Source organism: Amia ocellicauda, chromosome 15 (assembly GCF_036373705.1).
Source record: "Amia ocellicauda isolate fAmiCal2 chromosome 15, fAmiCal2.hap1, whole genome shotgun sequence".
NCBI classification, from domain to species: Eukaryota; Metazoa; Chordata; class Actinopteri; order Amiiformes; family Amiidae; genus Amia; species Amia ocellicauda.
Window position 1 is genome coordinate 6,787,796 of NC_089864.1, and position 19,332 is coordinate 6,807,127.

Genomic DNA, 19,332 nt, shown 5'->3' on the forward strand with positions numbered 1-19,332 from the left:
CTTTGATTACAAGGGTGTTTGAACAACTCTCATGAGGATACTTCAAGTAACTTCACATCCACTTAACATCTGGTGTTGACATTCATATTTAAAAAAATAATAATTAAACCAATCATATTCATATTTTATTCATACACATTTCCAGGTTTGTTTCTAACCCAGTAATTGAATTTGGCCAGTCTGCATTTCTGTTATCTAATCTACAGACTATAGAAATGGTGTGAAAAGGCAATCTAATCACCCACATCTTAAAAAAAATATATAATATCTAATATAATACAATTAGATTACTGATTGGTTTGAGCTATACATTTATATATATGGAACCAAGGCCACAAACAGTACTAAGAGGTAAATGTTTTATCTGAGGGTTAATAGCGCCTCCGAGACTCAATAATCAGAATAACCCAAGACATGCACCAGTCAGCCCACATTACACCAGACACACGTCACCCCTTCCAGGCCGCAACAATCAGTGACGTCACACGTGCTCCAGCCACCAGCGCCGTCTGTCACTTTTGATTGGACGGGAGCAAAGTTCCGCCGCCGCAGCCAATGGACGCGCCGCTTGTTCAGGGCAGGCTGAGGCAACATGGCGGCTCTCTGAGTTTCCTAGGAAGGGACTATGAGTAAATAAACACTGGCTGGAGGCGATCGGCGGCATCTCTCAGTTGTTGCTCTTTCCTGGTCGAACCGAGATCTCGCATTTGCCAGAAAATGTCAGCCGACGGTGGCCGAAAGCAGTTCTGGAAGAGAAACGCCGCCAAGGTGCCCGGCAGGTTCGTGACGTGCTCTATTTACACCAGTGTGTTTACTGTGCACTCACAGCACCACTTTCTCCTGGTCTCGCTTCTGTGTCACCTAAAGTTGACGTTTTCCTGCCTGTCTAAACCTTAAACCAGTTGGACATCATGCATAGCGAATAGTATTTTGTGTGACTGCTTAGTAGTAGTAGTAGTAGTAGTAGTAGTACCAGTAGTTGTGATGTTGGCATTATAAAGTAGGCTGTAGTTGTCAGATGCAGTAGCCCTGTCAGTTTCACATCATAATAAATCATGTCCATGGAATTGCATGGTTAGTACAAAGCATATGTAAGTGTTTGCAATGAAAATACATTTATTTCAGTGGCCATCACTTGCCCTGGGGGTGGGATATGCATAACATCCCTCTTTTTAATTATTATTAGTAATGCTCTGCTTCTTCTGTATTTAATAATGTTGTCATATCTGCTGCCTCCATATTTTGAGTCTATAAGCAGCATATTAGTGTCAGGTACTTAAGAGGTGTAATAACTGTTGCTTTCTACTTAACCTTTAACCTAAAAACGATTCTTCCTCAATCAAACTATTAGTCTCACTTTTAACGTGTAATATAATGATTATCTGATTGAAATATGGATCGAGACAAACAAAAACAAAAGTTTCGGTTTGTGTTATTAGTTTAATATGTTTGACCTTTTTTTATTTCCAAGAAAACCTGCCAAACTTCCTTATAGATGTCACATTGCCTTGCTGGCATCTGTGCCACACCTCTCAGAGAAATGCTTTAAATGTAATGCTGGGAAAAATCAGTCATTGTCAGTGTCAGAAGTTTGTCAGTGATAATCGGCGAAAGTACAATTTATGAACAGCTAATAAACTGACAACATATCACTGTGCTCCTTTTGACACTGTGCTGTTTCTTCTTTTCAGTATACAACATGTGTACGGGGCGCAACATCCACCTTTTGACCCTCTTCTCCACGCTAAGTAAGTTTTAAAACAGAGTAGAAAACTGGAATGTAACGTTAACAATTGTTCTTTTCCACTCCCTGCCCTTTATTCGAAAAGGATGACAGATTCTGTATTACATTTGATATTGTGTGTGGCTCCTGTCAATCAAATTGTCAGCTATTTAACTGTGCCACCTTGTTCTGCCAACTGCACATGACTTTCCTTTTTATGCGTAAGAGTTTATAGACGTGCTTGTTTTTTTATTTATTGTTACTCTCCCAAGTTTACTGCACACGATGCTACATTGGTGTTACTGTTTATGATCACTATTCAACAAAACTGAATATATATTTGCCATTTTAAAACAACAGCGCAAGGCTATACATCAGGATAAATCTATAACTTATCTATGAATATGAGCAGAGGTTTGATATCTTTTGAAAATATTAAACTTAAGTTTGGAAAATTAAATGCACTCATCAGTTTGTACTTTATTTGCCCAGTACGTACCTAGAAATCTTTCTTGCTTTTGTACAAACGTATTGGTGATATAAAGGGCTTTATTCAGGAACTCAGGAAGGTGTCTTTACTTTCTGTCCTAAAAATACATTATACAAAATAAATTGTATAAATGTTTATATAAGCATGCATTATTAATTATCGATATGTTTTTTGACTAATGAGTCTACTGCTGCAAAAATTATCATTCAGTTAAACAGCTGGTGTTGTCGGGGTGGTGTATAGAACAGTTCTGACTAATGTGATTGACACTTATTGAATATTGAATAATAGCTTAGAGAGATTGTATTGATTAATCGTCCCCGTGGGCAGAAATGATGGAAACTGATTCACTTGTCGGCAGAGCCAGACAAACCCTGGGACTTGGTCCAGTGCATTTCTCTCCTCTCTTGCCAGGTGAATCAGTTTCCTTCATATCTGCCCACAGAGCTGCTGAATCAATGCAGACTCTGGCAGCTACTATCTTTCTTGCTTTTTACCCTGAGCTCTCCTCTTTTTGTATGTGTTTGTCTCGTGTGTGTACTCCAAATACCCACGGAGACTTAAAATTGTCTGTGGCTGGATAACATTGAACTTCTTTAGTTTTTAACCTTACTTATATTTTATGGGAACATATTGATGAACAAGTAAATATACTAACATTCTCTGGTATGTTAGTAAGGAGGTAACCATGTAGCAGTGCTGATAGTCCTCAATAATTTGGTTTTTAATTTAATAGGAACTATGCATGAACTCTGATTCCTGAGAATGAATGGATCCGCTTCCTTGTCTTTTCCTCAGTTTGATCAAACCTGGAAACAAACCCCAGACAACCCCGGTGAAACCAAAGAAGGCCACGACGTTCCAGGAGTTCGAGAGCATCACCAGCGACGCCTGGGACGTGGGCGATGACGATGACGAGCTTCTGGCCATGGCGGCACAGAACCTCAACATCGAGGTGGTGATGGAGACGGCCAACAAGGTCATCGAGAACCACAGCAAGTTGCAGGAGCAGCAGAAGCAGCAGGAGGACGCCTCGGAGAAGTGCGAGGAAGAGGAGGAGGAGGCGGCGGCGGAGGAGGAGGAGGAGGAGGAGGAGGAGGAGGTGATGTCCGAGCTCTCGTTTCGCCCCGAGCCCAACCCTTACAGCGACGGCCGCATGGTCAAGTCGTTCAGCGAAGCCCACATTGCAACGTCCAAAGGTGAGTGCGATCTTTCCACGCAGTGCTGCGATGAACGCGATCCTGCCACGAGGTTATAAACGTGATGATTGAACTGTAGGCTTCTGATTTTGGTCCCGATTTAAAGCTGCGAAATGGAACAGTCCTCAACAACAAGTACGAGCATTTATCAGTTTGCGGCGTGACGGTGTCTGCTTGACACCACGCCATCAATCACGGGAATCTCTCTCGAAAACGTGTCAGACGCGGCCATTTGGGATGCCGCTAGGGGAAGCAGGGTCAAGGTGACTGTAGAGGCCAAGGACAAGGGGAGTACTTCTCCTAGATAATATTCAGTTTTGGGCTGACACCTGGCAGATGAAATTCAATGTGGACAAGTGCAAGGTATTACATGCAGGTAATAAAAATGTCCACTATAATTACACTGTGGGAGGAATAGAACTAGATGAAGTAACGCATGAGAGACCTAGGAGTCTATGTGGACTCCTCACTTTCTCCATCCAAACAATGTGGGGAAGCAATAAAAAAGGCAAACAGGATGTTAGGGTATATTGTCAAAAGTGTAGAATTGAGAACAAGGGCAGTGATGTTCAGATGTACAATGCACTAGTTAGAGCTCATCTGGATACTGTGGACAGTTCTGGGCTCCACACTTCAAGAAAGATATTGCTGCTCTAGAGGCAGTTCAGAGGAGAGCAACCAGACTTATTCCAGGTCTGAAGGCAATGTCCTACTGAGAGACTGAGGAACTGAACCTTTTCACCCTGGAACAGAGGAGACTACGTGGGGACTTGAGTCAAGTCTTCAAAATCATGAAAGGCATCGACCACATCAAACCAGAGGAGCTTTTCCAGATCAGCAGGGACACACGCACCCGGGGACACAAATGGAAATTGGGCTTCAAGGCATTCAAGACAGAAAACAGGAGACACTTTACACAGAGAGACATGACAATCTGAACAAACTCCCCAGCGATGTGGCTGAAGAGACAATTTGGGAACATTTATAAATAGACTGGATAGGATCCTTGGATCACTCAGTTATTAATGGACACCAAACGAGCACGATGGGTCGAATGGCCTCCTCTCGATTGGACACTTTCTTATGTTCTTCTGTTTGGTGTTTGCTGTCCTGGCATGTTATCATCAAAGCAAAATCGGAGAAGCACTGGATAACGTGCAGAAGTGACTGCATTTGCTGAAATCCCTGCTAGAAGGCTGGAGAGTCATACAAGAAGATATTATCTACAGCTTTCTTTCCATCCATTTTCCAGGCCTGCCACCGATATCTCCTTGCCTGGAAGCCCATCTGTACGGATTTATCTCATTCTGGTGAGAAATCCTCCATGCAGATGGCCGGGCAGTGCTGTACTCGCCACCTTGTGTATTGTTCTGTGTGACCTTCCTGGGCACATTGCCGCTGTTGCCAGAATGATATTACACGTCTGCTCTGAAGCAGTAATCCCATTATTCGGCTTACCCTTGTTCCTGGACGCGATCCAGCGCTTGTTCGCGGTTGCCGTCCCCGTCCCAGTGCTGTGCGGTGCAGTGAATTGGAAATTGATTGGTATTGCAAAGTATTGGAGGCGGTGTACAGCGTGTTACCTGTGTTTCAGTCTTAACTCTCTCTTATGAAATCTTTGGGTAACATTGTTTCCGGGAATTTCGTGTGGCGCAGGTCTGACTTTGTGTCTGTTTATCTCAAATTAGGAGATCACAAACTAATGTGTCCTGTAAAGCACCTGGCAGTATTGGATCGTCCCAGCAATTACTGTAGACACCATATGAAGAACTTGCTTGAGTGGACTATGTTTTGTCGCAAGTCTGGGCCTCAACTAGATGATATTGAGTTTAACGGGAGATTCTCGAGGCAGAGGGTTTCAGAATCGAGTCATAGCAAGAGTGAAATGTAGACACTAGGCCTATAATGTGAAATGCAGTTCAGAAAACAAGTTAAATAGGAGCTTGGGAGTCTGAAGGAGGTTGTGGACATTGTGGATTGTGGATTGAGGACATCACACAGCCCTGGAAAGGTGTGAAAGGGTTAAATAACGGCATTTATTAAGCTGTTGAACTTTCAATATGCACACATCATCTCCAAACTGCCGTCCAAATGCACTGCGACTAAAAAGTAGAATCGATAAAAAATATAAAAAGCGATACTAGCTGTTTCCTATCAGTTTCATAAGAGTGATGATATGGAGGGGGGGCAGCACTTGACAGTTCAAGCCTGTCGTACAAAACGGAAATAATCTTGATGCAAAAATAACCCGTTGTGACCATCAATTTCCTTCTCTTTCACAAACCATGACCAGCCATTATCTCTCCTTTCTTCCTGTTTTCAAGCTTGTTTTCAGACGCACTTGGAGTGTCTATTGACCTTTTTCTCTTGAGCATTGTGCGCCTGAGCTCCCTGGAGAGAGCATTATGGATAATATGATTTCTCAGGTGTTCTTCTGGAGTAGTGGAAAGGGAGGATGTTTCTCTCAGAATAGATCTTTATCCACATGTCTTTTTTGTCATAATTACAGTTCTGCTTGATTTTTTTTTTTTTTTTTTTTTTTTAATCAGTGTGATCCTGCAGGTGCGTCTTTGTTAAGTGACATCGTCTAGTTTCCTACTCTTTCCACAGAGGGGGCTTTTGACAGGGTCCCCCTTCAGAGGCAGCAGTCCCTCCCGCACCGGCCCGTCATCCCGATGGTGGCACGGATGGCGGACCAGAACACTTCTGGCACCCTGGCGATGACCGAGAGAGAAGCGTCGCGGCTGGACAAGTTCAAGCAGCTGCTGGCCGGCCCCAACACCGACCTGGGTAAGTGGCTCGCGCTTCATGCCCCTCCCTTGGGCCCGAGTCACGTTCTGGCGCACACCGAACGGCTGAACCCGCTGCTCCGGGTGGCTCTTGTTCCCGCCAGTGACCAGCTGTTTCCACTTCTGGGCTGTATCTATTATTCACTGTCACGTGTTGTTGTTTTTATCCTTGTAATGTAGAAGAACGTTGTATGTTAGTGTCAATCAATCAATCTTTATTTAGTATAGCGCCCTTCGCAGGGGAGCCACAGAGCTTGAAAGCAAACGGACAAATAATTGCAAACATAAGAAAGTTTACAATCGAGAGGAGGCCATTCACCCCATTGTGCTCGTTTGGTGTCCATGAATAACTAAGTGATCCAAGGATCCTATCCAGTCTATTTTTGAATGTGGCTGAAGAGACAATTTGGGAACATTGCTGGGGAGTTTGTTCAGATTGTGACGCCTCTCTGTGTGAAGAAGTGTCTCCTGTTTTCTGTCTTGAATGCCTTGAAGCCCAATTTCCATCTGTGTCCCCGGGTGCGTGTGTCCCTGCTGATCTGGAAAAGCTCCTCTGGTTTGATGTGGTCGATGCCTTTCATGATTTTGAAGACTTGAATCAAGTCCCCACGTAGTCTCCTCTGTTCCAGGGTGAAAAGGTTCAGTTCATCAGTCTCTCAGTAGGACATTCCCTTCAGACCTGGAATAAGTCTGGTTGCTGAACTGCCTCTAGAGCAGCGATATCTTTCTTGAAGTGTGGAGCCCAGAACTGTCCACAGTATCCAGATGAGCTCTAACTAGTGCATTGTACAGTCTGAACATCACTGCCCTTGTTCTCAATTCTACACTTTTGACAATATACCCTAACATTTTAAACCACTGTACACAGAGGAGAGAGTATGCAAGGCAGGCTGTTATAGGAGAAACTAAATCTCTGGGGCTCCACGGCCTAAGGCTAATGGCCTAATGGCTGCCTCCTCTCCAGGCAGAGTAATTATTTGATACAGCAGCAAGAAGGCCAGGAAGTTCTTAAGTAGAGATACTGGCTTTGGTCTTCCCTATAGTGGAGACCCCTTCAGGCTGGGCGGTGCCTCTTCAGCCCTCCAGGGTGGGGCACAGGATGCCTCGTTAGCCCCTCGGAGGCGGGCTATTGCTGAAAGACCAGAAGAGAGAATGATGCTCAGCTACTGATAGTAAGATGCAGGAGATGACATTGTGCGTAGCATGTCCTATGGCATTATGTGTATTGGTGACTAGAGAAACAGAGATTATAAAGATCGGCCATCTCTTACATAGGCTGGAAATTCATTCCTCCGTTTTGGGGCCCTATAACTAAGTGCTCTGGGCTTCCTTGGATCGCAATGGCTGACCTGGAGTGTGTTCGATAACAAGATCTTTTAAATAGGCAGGAGCCGGTCCCTTCAGTGCTTTGAATGCTAAGAGGAGGACTTTGAAATGCATTCTGAAGCAAACAGGCAGCCAGTGAGGAGACGCTAATGCTGGGGTGATGTGTTCATGTTTCTCAAGATCCTTGCAGCAGCATTTTGAATTAACTATTTGTGCTGTCTGTCAGAATGGCATGACAGCAATCGAATCCAGACACGACAGATGCGTTTATCAATCTCTCAGTGTTATGTAATGAGAGCAATCATCTTAATTTAGGAATGTGTCCAAGCTTCCGGAAGGGGGATCTCGACACATTCTGAATGTGTCGTTTAACCCTGCATAACAGCTAAATAACCTTTTATTAATGATGATCAAAATGAATAATTTCAAATAATATAATCTATTGCATTATATGAAAACAAGCAATGTGATTAAAATAGTTTTGTGCTTTAGTGAGGAGTTTTATTGGGATAAGTCCTTTTGCCTGCATTTGCACTCGTCCCTACGTCTGTCTGTTTTTGTCAAACACTTTCTCTGATCTTATTAACTAGGCCTAATTAATTGAACCCGATCATCCAAAGATAAGTAACTTATTTTTACGGAACGTCTGCCTGATCGCCATTGTATTTCTGTAACGCACAATTTGAAGTTATTCATTTACACTAAATCTGAGCTGAGTTTGGTCCCCAGTTCAGTGGAATAGATGCAGGTATTCAGCGATCAGGGCGATGCGCAGTTGCCTTACATCCTGAGTGCTAAATGTTTGAAATTAAAAGGTGTCAGTGAGTGGCTGCTAATCCGATTGTGAATGTGCCTCTGCTGTGAATTATGGAGCCATCACAAAGTATAAATTGGCATTAATTTTGAAATTGTCAGCTTGCATTAAAGCAGTGCTGCCATCAGAGTCCATCTAAATTTAGTTGTCGACGGCTTATTAAATATATAAACTGACTAGTCAGACATGGGCTGCCAAAATAAAATATGAACTTAATTACGATTACATGATTAAACTGCAGAGAGAGGGCATGAGCAGGAGAAATGAATGAACCGTCCAGGTTTGCACACGCTATTCTCTGTTTTGTATGAAAAACAAATGACTTAAATACAGCGACTGAAAAGCCGTTTTGAAAGACTGAATAGGATTTCCCATGGAAGCCAGAAAGACGTTTATTTTATCCTGATGTATTTCATTACACTCTAATGTGATACACTGCCACCTAGTGCTGCACTGTGAATCCCAGCCCGGAAGAGGAATGCATGTTTATAGCTCTAGTCTTGAGGGACAAGAAATAATGTCTTTTTTCAAGAGCTTTGGGGATAATTTGCTTTTAAAGCATCAAAACATCGTCTCAACACACTTTCTGTCAGAACAGACAATTAAAGACCTTCATTTTTATTGCTGTTAATGAGCACTTGTTCAAGTTTTTAAGGAATTAGCCAGGAAACAGTGTCCTATATCTGTAGGATCTTCATGTGTCTCAGTCAAATTGAGAGGTATCTGAGCTGAGTCTGTAAGCGAGCATCTGCATATCCTGTGGAAATGAAAGAGCAGTTACCCTCTTTAATAATGTTAGCGTTTCTGTAGCATAATAAAGGAAATACAAATTATAGAGCCCTCTGGTTTTGGCAGAAGAACATTGCCTGCTGACTCTGCCTTTACAGAGGTGTTGTTGCTTATCACCCTATTCCCTAATCTTGTATCGGCTATCCAGCAGTCTGTTTGGCATGGCTTATACTCTCAGACTGCTATGCTTCTCGTTTTTGTTCTGTAACTGATCTCACAATGATGTTGCTGTTGCTCATTTCGACCCCAAAAAAAGAGAAATGATTGATTTAACTTCACCAGACCCTTTTTGTAAGTAATGTCTCCATAATGATGCCATCATTTTTCTGATTTGGTGGGAAAAACATGTTTTTATGCTTTACAGACTGAGTGGCTTGGGTTGGGTTAGTCTCAGCTGCATTAGTCTCCATTTTGAGCTGCCTTCTGAAACCTTACAAACCATTTATTCTGTTATAACGAAGATGTGGCATCTAGCGAGTATTGGGGATTGTTTCTTTTGGGATGGGGGGCTAATTAAAATGCCAATTAATCCACTAGGAAGGGGCCTAATGTTTCTGTAAGATACCTAAAGGTATATCTGAATTTTGTAATAGCTTCCTTTAATAACAAATGCAATCCCTGTTTCTGTCTCAGTCGTGTGTCTGTGCGAGATAGCATTTTGGTGCGGGGAATAATCTGTAACTCCATCCCGAACTCTGTTTTTACCCGAATGTCATTGCTTTTTTCCATTTCCCATTTCCATTCCTTTCCCCCCCGTCTCCCTGCGCTTGAAATTTGGTTGTCCGATATCCCTCGGAGGAGCCGCGGCCAGCTCTTTTGTTTAAATAACTCTGTTTTTATATTAACCTTTTTGAAGCATTAATACTATTCTGAAATGTAGTATTGGGCTTTATTTAGATTCAGAAGGTCAGTTTTTTTCTTACTTTGGGAACATATCTGACTGAGCAATTACTTCTCCATAGCAGTTGTGCTGTGGTTGCCATGGCAGTTTCTTTCTGATTATGAGAAGTGTTTGTCTGGCCTGCGTTTGGGTTTGTGGCAGCACTACAGCTGGGGGAGCTGCAGGTCCACACATTCCTGCCACGCAGACGTTTCTCTCTCTGGAAGAATACCGTCCAGTCCATCGCTTGCAATCTGGTTATACAGCAATTTTCTATACCGTAGGCTTTACCTTAAGTTAAATTGACCTCTCTAAGCAGTGCAAGACATTTAATTTCAACATAACGGTGCTGCCTTTAATTGTTTTGGAAATATCAGTCGATCTTATTTAATAGCTATGAAAACCTATAGTGTTTCAGCATAAGCAAATGCTATCTCCTGTGTAATTTGATTGTATCGGCTCTCTCGGGTGTATCCTTTCATGGAAACCGACACGGGACGGGAGAGGATGTGTAGTTTTCCTTTTTCGTTCTTCATTTCTCTGGTTCTGGGAGGTTGTTTTTCTCTTAGGTACAATATTTTAGTTTTCTTTATCCACCCCCTGGTTCTCACGGGTATTTTCATAGAAGGTTTCTGAAATTAATTATTTCGGGGAATTAATTAAAGAAGATCTTAAGGCACTATAAATAGAATGGCTTTATTTACTTGGTGTAAACACAATACAATAAAAATATGAAGCACGCATCCAAGTCTAGGACCCCATCTCTGGGAGTTTAGTATCTGTGTTTCTGACTGGCTACGTATAGACTTCATTTATACTGTAGATCTCGACAGGCTGCTGTTTCCGCAGGAGTTTTGCTTTAGGTTAGCCATGTTCACAAATATTATTTTATGTATTTGTACTGTTTATTGTAATTGCAAATTGTAGTAGCTTGAGAAGTGTATGCCTTTGATAAATCTCCTTCTAACACAACTTTGCACGCACTATTTTGTATATAACCTCTTTCATAAATAACCAGGCAACAATCTGTTCAGATGTTTTGCTTTGGCAACATCCAGAGAGTTAAAATTTGTATAATTTCTTCAAATCTTCACTGTTAATGGTCATAGATTGGACAGTCAGTCATGGTTATGCACTTTACAATTCTTCGTAATAATTAGATCGTCTTTGATTTTTTTTTGCTCTTAATTGAGGATATATTATGTCTAGATTAGATTTAATGTAATGAAATTAAAGTCAATCTAACATGTGACACGTTGATGTCACAACACTGTGGTCAACATGGTTTGTGTTAAGTGAGGATAATCGCTAAATTGCAGGCTTGAGTTCCCACTGGCTGAAATTGAGTGATGCTCAGTGGTAGCAATTACATCCATCCCGCCCCTCCTCGCCGATCGTCTCTGAATTTACACTTGGGGATCTTATTCTAAACCATTATTTGACGTGCCTTGGCAGCACAGTTCAGTTTATACCCCTGGTACCCCTAGGAGTACAAGCCCTGTCATATGGTGGAGCTACTGCCCAGAAACTCCCTGGTGATGGTGTGAGCTTCTAACCACATGTGCTATCTGTCCATTAACCATGTACCAGTTCTACCAACACATTGAGTATGGCCCTCTGTACCAGATATCTCTTTACACCTAATGTAATATGACCCATTTTAGATGCATAAAGGAGAAATACATAGATGTACGATATTAGACACCCATCACTTGTTGAAAGTAAATCTTCATTTAAATGTCTCTGGTGTTCAGACATTGAACCGACTGCTTTCCGTACAACTATGGCCAGATTTCATAGGGAGTCATAAAGCAATAAAAGGGATTATAGAAAACTATGCTTACAAAGTTGCTCTGTAATCAGGATTCCTACGAAAATTAGTAAAAATGATACCTTTCTCCCCTACGTGTAGCACGTGGTGTTACTTAGTGTCAGGCCTACCTTTTCTTGTCTGCAGTGTTAGAGACCCCATAGACCCCACTTTTTCAAATTTCTATATACATGTAACAAAACCTCAGGAAACTGAAGGGGTTGTATGTATGATGTCACAATCATTGAATTCCCATGGTCGAATCACATTTTATCTACAGGGAAATTAAAGGCTTTTTAATTATATAGGCTCTATTTTTTTTGATCATGTATAAATTGATCAAGCTTAAATAATTATGACTGTTAAACATGTTTGTACAAATTATACAATTTGGGAAAAGGAATAGTTAATGCACAGAAAAAAAAAATGTTTTCCTTAAATCTGTTATTGTAAAAACATGCACATCATCCTGCGACAAAAGTCTCCATGGATGGCAGTGGAAACGGAGCTGTGCTGGGATTTCAGAAGTGCTACTAATTTGAGGAAAAACTAATTAATACTCAAACGCAGTCATTCTTTCTTCCCCAATGAAGACGGATGTGGGTTGAGGCAAATAAAATGACAAATGTTACACCAAGGATCCACATTAAAAACACAGCTTCTCCCACTTGCTAATCCAACACTTCTAGAAATCTAGTCATCCACTGATTTAACTGCAAGCCTGTCAAGATTTTGTTTATCACACTACCTAAACGGAAACCGTTTCTTCTCCTTATTTTAATCCAAAAACTGTACCAGCTTGCTTAGTTATAGACCCCTAGGTTCTGATTTAGTTAATTCTGTGACTGAAGTTTTGTGGTCTCAGTATAGTCTACACAAAAAGTGCTACTGCGCATTGGCTGTTTAGTTCAATACACAAAAGCACAAGTAGATTAATCAACCCGCAGGGAGGAAATTGTTAACCGAAGATTAATTCTTTGCCTGTTTGGAATCTTGCAAGTATTTAAAAACTGTAATGTCTTGTATGTTATATCTTTACACATTTGTGACTAAATACATCTTTTTTACTATTTTATCATCAACTTTTTTACTCTTTCTTAACATCTGTTTGCTGCCATTGGTGTCCTTAATCAGAAATTGCAATCTTTTCCAGTGACACAGCCGTATACTGTACTAATTAAATATGGCATTAAATATAGCTTGAAATGCCATACGTACATCTGCATTCTACTCTCCTCCTAATCAACTGGAATTTCTTGGGAGTGAAGTCGATGATATTGAGAGGAGGCTGTGTGTAATTAGCACACGTGGTGTGAGCTACAGATTAGATTCCTACATAACTGTCGAGTTCTGTTAATTAAGTTATTATACCCCTTTGGAAATGAACCTCACGTGTGGTGGTGGATGCATTTTCTGAAGACCTTGTTGGTGTCTGTTTTGTGTGTATTTAAGTAAACATCTTTGATCCTGTGCATATGTTTTAATGAATGATTAATTAAAATACAGCTATGCATAATTCATCACTGTGGTCAATAATGAAAATTATTGTTGTTTAAACCTTAATTTTCTCCTGAAATTGAAAATAATAACGCACAGTTTATTCAGTGGACTCTGAACTGTGTGTCTGTATTTTGCCACCATAGAGGTTAAATTGCTAAACCTATTCTGAGTTTTTATAATTTCAGAAACGGTGTTTATCTGCAGAGTAGCTTGTCAGCGGCATTTTGTTTGTTATGGAAGATAGATGGTTTATCTGTACAGTTGGAATCCATTCTCTAACTGGTGCTAGGTTACCCTACAATGGTAAAAGGATACTTGTAATAAGAGAGAAGTTGCATATTTTGGTGCCAAGCACTAATTAATCAGACCCATTTGTGACAACGGTAATTAAAAATATTCCTGTGATTACATCCTGGTCTTCAGGAGGAACAGCTAATAAACCACACACAGACATTCATTAATAGGTCGGTGAGCAGGTTCTGCTTTTGTTCTTCATTAAAATATGCCAGATTTCACGTTACTGTGAGGAAAATACAAGTTAATCCACACTCTTAGAAAGACAAATGACAAAAAATATTCAGCTCTGGAAAAGAAGAGACCACTCCAACTTCAGAAATCAATGTTAAGTGGTCTCTTAATTTTTTCCAGAGCTGTATATATTTTAAACCCCTTACAGTAACAAAAGAGTCGCTGATAAACGGTTAACTCCCACTGAGCACTTTAACTATCCTGCATCTTTATTACCACACTATCATCATTTTTTTTGTCCTTGAAGGAGGTCACTTGTGTGACAGCATTAATCAGCTATTGAAAATGAAGTACAGTACATCTAACCTAGGGGCCTGTTTTCTCTCTCTCTGTTAAACCTTCTCTAAAGCAATAAAAACAAAACCAAGGAAAAAAACACTTGCAAACCCACAGTGTTTTTACTTACTTGAAATGAACCAAAAACTATGTAATCAATGTAATACAAAATAATGTAATCAATTAAAGGAACAGTACAAATGTCAGGGCCTTATTTTGCTCCCCAGTCAACTAAAAACATATTTAATCTGTTCAACGCGGATAATAAAGAGGTGTGTATTTTTTACGAGTGTGTTGTGCGTAGCTTTGTCCTTTACTTGACCTTTCCATTATGCAACAAAGTATGAATGCAGTATTAATTGTTCTGATGGGGAAATAAAAAATGGTTGGACGTACTGTACCCTGGTCTCTTTATGGGGTTTGTTTTCATGTCACCAATTTTTTTAAATGTGTTGCATGATTGTCGCTGCAGAAAAAACAAACCACAAAGTGCTGACCGTTCTGCTTATTTGCAATCAAACATGACTCTTGACAAGTATAGGATATTGCATTAACGCACATGAGGCCTGTGCTCCCCACGAACATCGGCGTTGTTGTTCCTGCTGCCGTGAATGCTGTGTGTTGCGCACAGATGCAATATTCTGCGCCATTGTAGCCTCTGGCTCATTCACTTGGTGTTGACCCATATAAAATTGTTTGTCAATCTTTTGGTAACACTGTCAGATACAATTTCATAAAAATAAACCATTGTGATTTCCTTAACCACTTGCTACTTATATATTTACAGCCAGGAGCAAACTTCCTCTCCGGCTGTGTTGTCTGCGATGTTAAATGCAACTTAACATTCTTATGAGTGGCTTTTAAAGTTGTCTTCTCTCTGAAAGCAGAAACATTGACATGGATGGGAACTTAGAAAACAAAAAATATATATAAGTGTTTGTGTGTGTGTTTGTATTGTTCCATTATTATAGAACATTGGTCGAGGTTTGTTATTTGTTTGTGGACAGTTTAATATCAGGGAGTAAAAGCAGAAACAGTTTGCGAAACTCCCTGATTCGGTGGTGGCACAACGTGTGGTTCTGTGCCTCGGCGCGGCGACTGCTGCAGCAACGTCAAGCTGCTCTTCAGTGCACACAGTCTGTTATTCTGTTTTTTCATCCTCATTTTACTCTTGGGTAGTCAGATTTCAGTGGCGTAGCGTTTGAATACTGCATGGCTTCGCTCCGTCAACTGTTTCATTTCCACTTCGGTCACTGTTGTTCATTTAATATAATCTGCACATCGAAAACTGACAGGCCTCTGTTTTTCTATTTTTTATTTATTTTTTATTTTAAGAGACCGTACCACATCAGAAACTGCTTTTTTTATTTTAGTGCCTTGAAAGCACTGCATCCTTTAGCTTAAGTTGACACTTCTTTGCAACTTTCAATGCGGCCGCAAATCGCAGACCTGAAATAATTTGGAAATTAAAAATAATTGAGGCGTTTAAATAATAAGGATCAGAATTAGATTACTTTTACTGTATGAGGGGTTATAAATCGTCTATAGAGCAAGCTTTAGTATTATTTACTCATTTTATTTCACATTTTCTAAAGCATTTCTCTTTTGCAAGTGGATAATGCAGAACGCCCGTCTCTTAAACAATGAGGAAACGATGTGAACAGAAGGATGGCACAGGTGCTTGACATGCATGATGTGTCGAGCCCAGTTGTCCGACTTGTTTGTGTTTAATCTCTTCTGTCATGTACTGACCAGGAAAACAATGCCAAGATACCAAATACTGCAGCCATATGGTATGGAGAAGCCGTGCAGTTATAGGGAGAGACCTGTTTGTACATGTGTGCTTTTTTGTGTGTGTGTATATAAATAGTTATTAAAAACCACTAGACACTAGTACCATGCACAAAATATTATGTGAGGACTAACAAAAGTTGGACACACCGGCACGTGTGTAATCTCTAAATATAATTGTAAGTTATAGCATGAGCATCAAACCTATTAATTTCAATCGAAAGGTGCAGTATTTTGCTTAACTTGACACAGTTCGGGCCTTGTGCCATAAATTATACCACTCAAGACGGAGACAGTGGTGCTTCTGGGATTTCAATTAACAATGTCCCTTGCTGTGTCCCTTCAGCCTCCATATTCCTCCATTGCTCCCCTGGAGAACGCCGCCTCTGTTTTAGCAGCAGCCGAGTAATCGTCACACATTGTGGACCTCAAATGTCCCATTATGCTCTCTCCTGACTGGCCCGGCTCGGTTGCAGGCTCTCTCATGAGGTACCGCAGCGCTGACTGTGTGTTTCACTGTGGTCTGGTGAATTGGCGTTCTTTTAAGATCCACTTTCACCTGGTCAGGGTGCTTGTGGCTTCTCCTAGAAATGTACAATCATATTGTCTTCACCTTAATATAAAACTAAGACAATTGTTTTCTACTTCAAAAACAGGTGTATAGGCTACATGTTTTTACTTTTTCCTGTGGGTAATTTTAACTGAACAGAATACCTTTTCCATTTCTTTCGGCGTGCTTCAGTAAAGCTACACTGTGATGGTACCACACTGTACCTTAGTTAATTTTCCTAATGGCTCTGAAGTACTATTTTTAGCCTCCTCCTCCTAGATATGATTGTTTGTTTGACGTCTGGTGCAGCAGAGATTGATCGTGACTTGCACCAGTTGAAACAGGCCTTTGCGATCCGGACTGCAGGTACAGAGGTGAGCCGATTCCCCAGTTTGCTGTGCAACTAATGATGGATACCGAGACGTGGCCTGGGCTTATTTTGGACAGTCTTTAAAGAATCGAACTGTGTCTGTCTGTTGTGAATTATTGATGGCTGTAGAGTTGCTTTTGAAAACCCTTATATTTCAAAGATAGCCCGTAGAGTTGTTTTCTTTTGGAGAAGTTTGGATGGTACTAATAGTCAGGCCCTCTCTGCAGGTTTGATTTTTGTAGTTCACATTCAACAGGACCATGAGTTTTATGTGTGTGTTTGTGTCTGTTTTGTGTTTAACAGTTTGATGTTTGATGACATTTGATGTTTCCTTTTTAAACCAAAAAACAAAAAAAGGCTTTTGTTCAGACACCCTCCCTTCACAGTAGAAATCTCTCCTCCCTGCAACTAATCTTGTGACTTTTCCTAATTTTCTCCATTTTTTTTTTCTCTTCTCATTGTCACAACTTAGGACAACACTAAACAACATGCACTTTCTTATTTGTGAAACGCCGAGTGGCCACTTCTGCTGGGAACTCGTGAGCTGCTTGTACGCCGAATTTCTTCCTTCTCCGTAAAATCTTCACGGAAAAAGCAGTTATTCACACAACCGGTGCCAAATTAATTATTTCTCTCAGTCAGAAACTGGCTCAAGGGACATTTGCTTTTGTCTTCCTTAATCCTCTTTTGTTCCTTTTTAAAAATAATTTCCTGACAAAGATAACATGAAGAGAATACTTGTTCTACACACTGTTCTTAATTTCTTGCGTTCACTAAACAACAATTGCATGCGCTGTAGTCACTCTGTATTATTGTGTGTTTTAAATCTAACCGCCGGTTAGTTTTCTGTACGCTTTGCCGCAGAATTGAAAGTATTTTGGGTTGAGCCAAACGCTGTGACCGAGAGCAGCGGGTTCGTGCTGTCATTGCGAGTATCTCTTCAGGTTGGTTATTAGGTGGTTGCATGCTTATGCAATGCTCAGCCAATTGAGTATTACTTATTCTTGCTGCCAGTAATTGCATTCATGTAACACTTTAGCTCCCTGGAGAGGATATAAACAGGCCCGAGCTCCCCTGAATGGTGTTGGAGAGAGAGTAATAAAATGCCAATCTATTGCTCTCTCTGATGTCGGTACTTCTCCCACTTAATGGGGCTTTCTTTGGCTACACGAGCACCTTCTCAGTATACCTTCACTCACAATCCCTTAATGCCACCAGTGTGCGTTACAGAGAGATTAGCCATGCCCCTCTGCTGTAGAGCGATGCCAGCGGCCCGGGTGGAGCTGCTTATGGATTTGAAAAGGATCTTTTTTTTTTTTTTCCACAAGTTCCTTTTGGTGTGCAGTTTCTAAGTGTGCACGTTTAAGCTGCTGTAATGCGTGGCGATCCCTTGCCCTCCTTGTGACATCACAAACTGAGACACGTGACCCAGGGCTGGGATGTCGACTGAGGCTTTAATCTGTAATGGCACTACTAATGTGTGCTTGCCTCCGGGGGGGCATAGTTTTACCAGAAACTGAAAATATTCCCCAGATTTCCAATATAGCTTCCATTCTGCACATCCACGCATAATTGGTAGCAAATATCTGCAAAAATTGAGTTATAGTGGAAGCAGAATGTTTCTGACTGACTCTGATCCTCATAGATCTACATTACCAAAAATAACAATGCCTGTCACAGGGGATTTGACAGACGCTTGACGGTTATCTCAGCCGCGAAATGCCACCACGGACAGTGTGAACCGCACAACACTGCAACACGAAGGTCTTCTCGTTCGAGGGGCTGGATGTGACCTTAATAAGGGGGAAACAAAAGGACTAACAACAGCTGTGCAGCAGAGTGATCACCCCATGCAGTTGTTTTGAACACACCCCCCAAAGTGATTTATTGTAGCTCTCAGAACAACACGAATATTGTAGAAAGTACTGGTCATTTGGATCTCGGGTCATCTTTATATTTAGAATACAGATTATTTCTTTCTGTACGGCTCAGAGAGAGCCCGACGTGATGTATAGCGTGGCCCAGCTGTGTCCGTTCTCGTCATGTCAAATAAATATATGACCTGAAACGAGAAACACAGATGTTTTACACAGGATCTCGTAGAAAAGGTGAGGGTCTCTTTTTTTTTTTTTTTAATTTTGTATTTTTCGAGGTCATTGGCTCCTAGGAAGGGAGAATGTAAGTTTGTGTCTGACTTTTCCAACTGTGTGATTAATGCCGCATAGGGAAATATAACAGATAGTTTAATTAAGCTCGGGGTGTAAGATTCATTGACTAATTTTTGTAGCTGACAGCACAAATGAGAGTTCAAAGGTGTGAACTGCGAAGACATCCATGCGTGGCTCTGGATTTAATGAATTGAGTGCTTTCCCCCATAAAGTTTCACAGTGTAACCTGTGTTCATTAAAATTGGCCTTCACCGCGCCGCCCTTTTCCTCTCGGTTTTACACAGCGTTCGGTACGAGTCCCTTTTCATTCCAGTCCCTGCAGGTCGACG

At 41.1% G+C, this 19,332-nt stretch overlaps 1 protein-coding gene across 4 annotated transcripts in view; it reads left to right on the top strand.

The window, feature by feature from the left end:
• The first annotated feature begins 563 nt into the window (after positions 1-563).
• Positions 564-19,332, top strand: part of tbc1d22a (TBC1 domain family, member 22a) — a 130,897-nt gene continuing 112,128 nt past the window's right edge. For all 4 annotated transcript variants that reach the window (XM_066723862.1, XM_066723864.1, XM_066723863.1 and 1 more), the window contains exons 1-4: positions 564-779; positions 1,692-1,748; positions 3,012-3,412; positions 6,023-6,202. In XM_066723862.1, the coding sequence (XP_066579959.1) occupies positions 718-779; positions 1,692-1,748; positions 3,012-3,412; positions 6,023-6,202 (700 nt within the window). In that variant the 5' untranslated portion in view covers positions 564-717. The remainder of the gene's footprint in view (positions 780-1,691; positions 1,749-3,011; positions 3,413-6,022; positions 6,203-19,332) is intronic.